This window comes from Myotis brandtii, unplaced genomic scaffold, assembly GCF_000412655.1.
Source record: "Myotis brandtii unplaced genomic scaffold, ASM41265v1 scaffold601, whole genome shotgun sequence".
NCBI lineage: Eukaryota > Metazoa > Chordata > Mammalia > Chiroptera > Vespertilionidae > Myotis > Myotis brandtii.
The window spans coordinates 1,649,450-1,654,636 of NW_005370276.1; the positions used below are offsets into that span (position 1 = coordinate 1,649,450).

At 59.3% G+C, this 5,187-nt stretch overlaps 1 protein-coding gene across 1 annotated transcript in view; it reads left to right on the plus strand.

Annotated features, from left to right (window-relative positions):
• TBC1D17 (TBC1 domain family, member 17) overlaps positions 1 to 5,187 on the plus strand; it is a 14,628-nt gene that overhangs the window by 8,579 nt on the left and 862 nt on the right. Inside the window, exons 7-14 of the mRNA XM_014550443.1 lie at positions 14 to 184; positions 550 to 725; positions 1,188 to 1,282; positions 1,683 to 1,799; positions 1,879 to 1,979; positions 2,057 to 2,156; positions 4,442 to 4,539; positions 4,650 to 4,766. Coding sequence (XP_014405929.1) covers positions 14 to 184; positions 550 to 725; positions 1,188 to 1,282; positions 1,683 to 1,799; positions 1,879 to 1,979; positions 2,057 to 2,156; positions 4,442 to 4,539; positions 4,650 to 4,766 — 975 coding nt within the window. The remainder of the gene's footprint in view (positions 1 to 13; positions 185 to 549; positions 726 to 1,187; positions 1,283 to 1,682; positions 1,800 to 1,878; positions 1,980 to 2,056; positions 2,157 to 4,441; positions 4,540 to 4,649; positions 4,767 to 5,187) is intronic.

Here is a 5,187-nt window from a genome sequence, read left to right on the forward strand (position 1 = left end):
GTGACCACTCTCCGTCTGTCCCCAGCGCTTCCTCCAGGACCCCTACTCCACCACCTTCAACAGCTTCTCCCGCGTGACCAACTTCTTCCGGGGAGCCCTGCAGCCCCACCCGGAGGGGGCCTCCCGTGACCTTCACCCGGTCCCCGACGACGAGCCCGAGCCTGGGTTCGAGGTCATTTCCTGTGTGAGTAGCAGGGCCGACGCCATTACTTTGGGCTGCCACCGCGGGCGTGGGCCTGCATTTCCCAGCGCCTCCATTTCGTCCTGTCCCCGGAGAAGGGGCAATAACGGCACCACCCTCATCGGGTGGCGTGAGTGACTGGAAAGTGCTCACAGCCTGTGCTCCTGGTGCTGGCTGTTATTGGGGGGCCCTTCCAGACTTGGGGTGACTTTGTCCCTGACCCAGGGACGGAGTTGCTTCCCGTCCGACCCTGAACATTACCTGTCTGCTGAGCTAAGAAGGGCTGAGGGGACGTGAAGGAGGCCGGGATGGGCTGGGGAGGGCTGTGGGGTCCCCCACAGTCAGGGCTCACTGTGGTGTCCCCGCAGGTGGAGCTGGGGCCTCGGCCGGCCGTGGAGCCCTGGGGGCCCCCTCCCAGCTCCCGCCCGCTCCGCCCCCAGGGTCTGAGCCCCAGCCTGAGGCGAGAGGCCTGGAAGTTCCTCCTGGGCTACCTCAGCTGGGACGGCTCCGCTGAGGAGCACAAGGCACACGTGCGCAAGAAGACGTGAGTGAGCCCCCACGCTGATTGGCGGGTTTTGATCTGCACATCCCAGCGGCCAGCAGGGCGCCTGGCACGTGGCAGGGCACCCAGCACGTGGCATAGCACCCAGCACGTGGCACGGCGCACGTTGGGTTTGAGCCTGTCACGTGCTGGGCAGCACCTGTGCACGGGGGAGACCGGCGGCTGGGCCGGGCCTGCCCCTCCGCTGCCGTTTGTCCTGGTGCCACTGTCTCATGGTCACTGCTTTGCTTCCTGAACTGTGGGCCACCCGTCCTCTTGCTTGTATATGCTGTGCCCCTGCTGTGCCCCTGCTATGCGGCCTGGCCCCCACATCCGGAGTTCTGTGCCCTGAGATGTCAGGAGGGGGTCTGCCTGGTCAGGGAGGGGCTCTGGGGTGGTGGCCGGGGCTGAGCCCCGCAGACGGAGGAGGTGGCAGGCGCCCTCACGCCGCCCCTCGCCCCTCAGGGACGAGTATTTCCGAATGAAGCTGCAGTGGAAGTCGGTGAGCCCGGAGCAGGAGCGGAGAAACTCGCTGCTGCACGGATACCGCAGCCTCATCGGTGGGTTGGGGGCTGGGAGCCGCGCCTCCCGGGAGCGGGGTGAGGGCATCTGAGGGGGATGGGGGTGAGCAGGGGCCGAGGGGCCGAGGCGAAGCAGGGGAGAGGGAGGAGACCCAGGCTCCTTGGGCTGGAGCCCCGCTCTGCCATCTACTCACTGTGAGTACATCCTGGCGAGTGATTTTACCCTGGGCCTCAGTTTCCCGTCTGTGGCTGGTTAGTAACCATGGCACCGGAGGATGTGGGGAGTGTGGAGCAGCCCTCACTCCAGTGTCAGGTGGTTGGGGACTGGCCCACACCTGCCTGGGGCGAGGGGAGGGGGGCTGCAGTCAATGGCCAGCAGGGATGGGACCCCCCACCCCCCAACTTTCTCACCTTGGCACCCTGCACCCTGTCCCCACAGAGAGAGACGTGAGCCGCACGGACAGGACCAACAAGTTCTACGAGGGTCCGGAGAACCCGGGGCTGGGCCTGCTGAACGACATCCTCCTCACCTACTGCATGTACCACTTCGACCTCGGTGGGCGCCCGAGGCAGAACGGCGCCGCCCCTGGGGGTGCTGAGGGCCTGGGCCGGGCCCTGACCTCCTGTCCCCACAGGCTACGTCCAGGGCATGAGCGACCTGCTCTCCCCGATCCTCTACGTCGTTCAGAACGAGGTGGATGCCTTCTGGTGTTTCTGTGGCTTCATGGAGCTTGTGGTGAGGCTCGGAGCAGGGGTGGGCGACGGGCGCCTGGGGAGGATGGGGTGCGACGCCTCCCGTGCCTCCCCCCACAGCACGGGAACTTCGAGGAGAGTCAGGAGACCATGAAGCGGCAGCTCGGGCAGCTCCTGCTGCTCCTCCGGGTGCTGGACCCGCCGCTCTGTGACTTCCTGGGTATGTGTCTCGGTGGGTGGGCGGGGGACAGCAGGGACAAAGGTGTCGTCAAAGAGCCTCTGGGAATGAGCAGCCCCAGACGGTGTCCAGGACATTGGGTCCTGATCCTAAAAAGAGAAACATCTGGCACCACCCAGAGCCCAAAACTTACCGGTGAAAGCAGGGTGGGGGCTTGGAGCAAACCCCGAAATGCAAGTGTGTGTCTGCGCGTCCACGCGCCCGCTCCCCGAGTGCCGCCATCAGTCCCGGCTCCTGAGGGAACTCCCACCCGCCTTGAACCTGGGGTTGGACACTGGTTCTCTGGCACTGGGACTGCTGCATTCTGGCCTTAAAATGTGTCTTGGAATTTGTTCAGTGTAAAAAATGCAAGAAATTCGGTGTGTGTCTGCGCGTCCACGCGTCCACGCGCCGCTCCCCGCGTGCCGCCATCAGTCCCGGCTCCTGAGGGAACTCCCACCCGCCTTGAACCTGGGGTTGGACACTGGTTCTCTGGCACTGGGACTGCTGCATTCTGGCCTTAAAATGTGTCTTGGAATTTGTTCAGTGTAAAAAATGCAAGAAATTCAGATAAGAGGAAGAAAATAGAAGTTGCTGTTGATAGTAGTATTCTTTTTAGCTTACTTTATGGGTATTTCTTCCGTGAAGTGTAGGCTCACTGTGGGGGAGGGAGATATATTGGAGCGGAAACCAAGACCTTGAAAGCTCATGCCAGTTCTGGAGACACCTGCACATTAGCTGCCTCTGTGTCATTAAAAGGTTCTTTTAGTTGCCCTGGCCGGTTTGGCTCAGAGGATAGAATGTCGGCCTGCGGACTGAAGGGTCCTGGATTCGATTCCGGTCAAGGGCACATGCCCGGGTTGCAGGCTTTAAAAAGAGTTTCTTTTAGCCTCAGCCGGGAGGGCCCAGGCTTGATCCCCAGCCCTGGTTGGGGTGAGTGTGGGAGGCAACCAATTGATGTGTCTCTCACATCAATGTTTTTCTGTCTCCTCCTCCTCTCTCCACTCTCAAAAAATCAATGGAAAAATATACTCGGATAGGGAATAACAACAACAAAAAAGTTTCTTTTAAAGATTTTCTTACTGACTTTTTTTTTTTTTTAAGAGAGAGAGGAAGGGAGAGGGAAAGAGCTAGAAACGTTGGTGTGAGCAAAACCTTGATTGGCTGCCTCCTGCAAGCCCCCTACCAGGGATTGAGCCTGCAACCTGGGCATGTGCCCTAACTGGGACTCGAACCAGCAACCTTCTGGTGCCCAGGATGACATCCAATCAAGTGAGCCACCCCGGCAGGGCCATTAAAAGTGTTCTAACCAGCGGTTCTCAACCTGTGGGTCGAGAACAATGAAAATACATCCTGCATATCAGATATTTACATTACGATTCATAACAGTAGCAAAATTAGTTATGAAGTAGCAACAAAAATAATTTTATGGTTGGGGCTCCCCACAACATGAGGAACTGTATTAAAGGTCGCGGCATTAGGAAGGTTGAGAACCACCACTTGTATTGACCGCACAGCGTTTTTTGTTTTTTTTTTTAATATATTTTTTATTGATTTTTTACAGAGAGGAAGGGAGAGAGATAGAGAGTTAGAAACATCGATGAGAGAGAAACATCGATCAGCTGCCTCCTGCACATCTCCTACTGGGGATGTGCCTGCAACCCAGGTACATGCCCTTGACCAGAATCGAACCTGGGACCTTTCAGTCCACAGGCCAACGCTCTATCCACGGAGCCAAACTGGTTTCGGCAACCGCACAGCGTTTTATCCCTCTTAATGATTTAAGATGATGTACAAGAACAGATTTGACCTGACCTGGACATTTGCAGTTTTTCATCGTGACAAATAGAGTCTGGATATTTTCTTTAGGTAAAATTCGAGGAAGTGAGATTGTATCTCGGGCAGTAGATATTTTTACAGCTTTTGAAATGTCTGTCCCCATCGCTACTTTCCGGGAAAGTTCTACCAGTTTCCGTGTTTGCTCGACGTTTCCTCACGCCTCTTGGGCCTCACTGTCCCTCCGTGTGTGCGTGGAAAACACGGGACGGCTCACCTCGCCGGGGTTTGGAAGGCAGGATGGGGACGGTTCCCGTTGACACGGCATTCCTGCCTCGGCCCAGAGGCTTCCCACCCGGGGCAGGAGTTACCTACCGCCTCGCCTGGTGCAGGGTCTCACCGCTGGGTCTTAGTTGCCATCCGACGTGCACACTGTGAATTGGAACGGGGCGGGCACTGGTTGTGAGCTTGCTGATTGCTTAGCACCACCCTCCACCGCTGTCCTCCTCTAGACTCCCAGGACTCTGGCTCTCTCTGCTTCTGCTTCCGGTGGCTGCTCATCTGGTTCAAGAGGGAATTCCCCTTCCCGGATGTTCTTCGGCTGTGGGAGGTGGGCAGCCGGCGTGGGTGGAGGCTGTGGGAGGTGGGCAGGGGCAGGGGCAGGCCTGGGTAGGACCTCAGGCAGAGGCTGGCCTGTGACCCTCCCTCCGGCGCTCCCAGGTGCTGTGGACGGGGCTTCCGGGCCCCAATCTGCACCTGCTGGTGGCCTGCGCCATCCTGGACATGGAGCGGGACACCCTCATGCTCTCAGGCTTCGGCTCCAATGAGATCCTCAAGGTGAGGCTGACCCCTGCCCTCCTGACCGTGCACATGGGACACAGCGGCTGGAAGGGGACTCAGAGTAGGATTGGCAGTAGTTGGTACTCAGAGTAGGATTGTGCAAGCAGGTTAGCTGAGCGGGGCAGCCCTGAGGCCACTCTGTTCTCCTGCCCGGCCCCATCCCTGGCTCTGCAGTGTCCTCGCAGAGCCTGTGGTCTGTGCTTGTGGGCTCCCCCAGCACCCGAACCGGGCGGCCAGGCCACTGGGTGGAGCTCAGCGCTCTTTCCCTTCCTGATCCTGCATCTGGCAAGAAGCCTGGGAGAGCTGACCTCCCCTGACCCCCCCAGCTACACTGTGAGCCCCAAGAGGGCCAGCTCTCCATGGTGTGGCTCCGTGGGCGCTCTGGCGGTGGGGGTTGAGGGCCCGAGGCCCGCCTGAC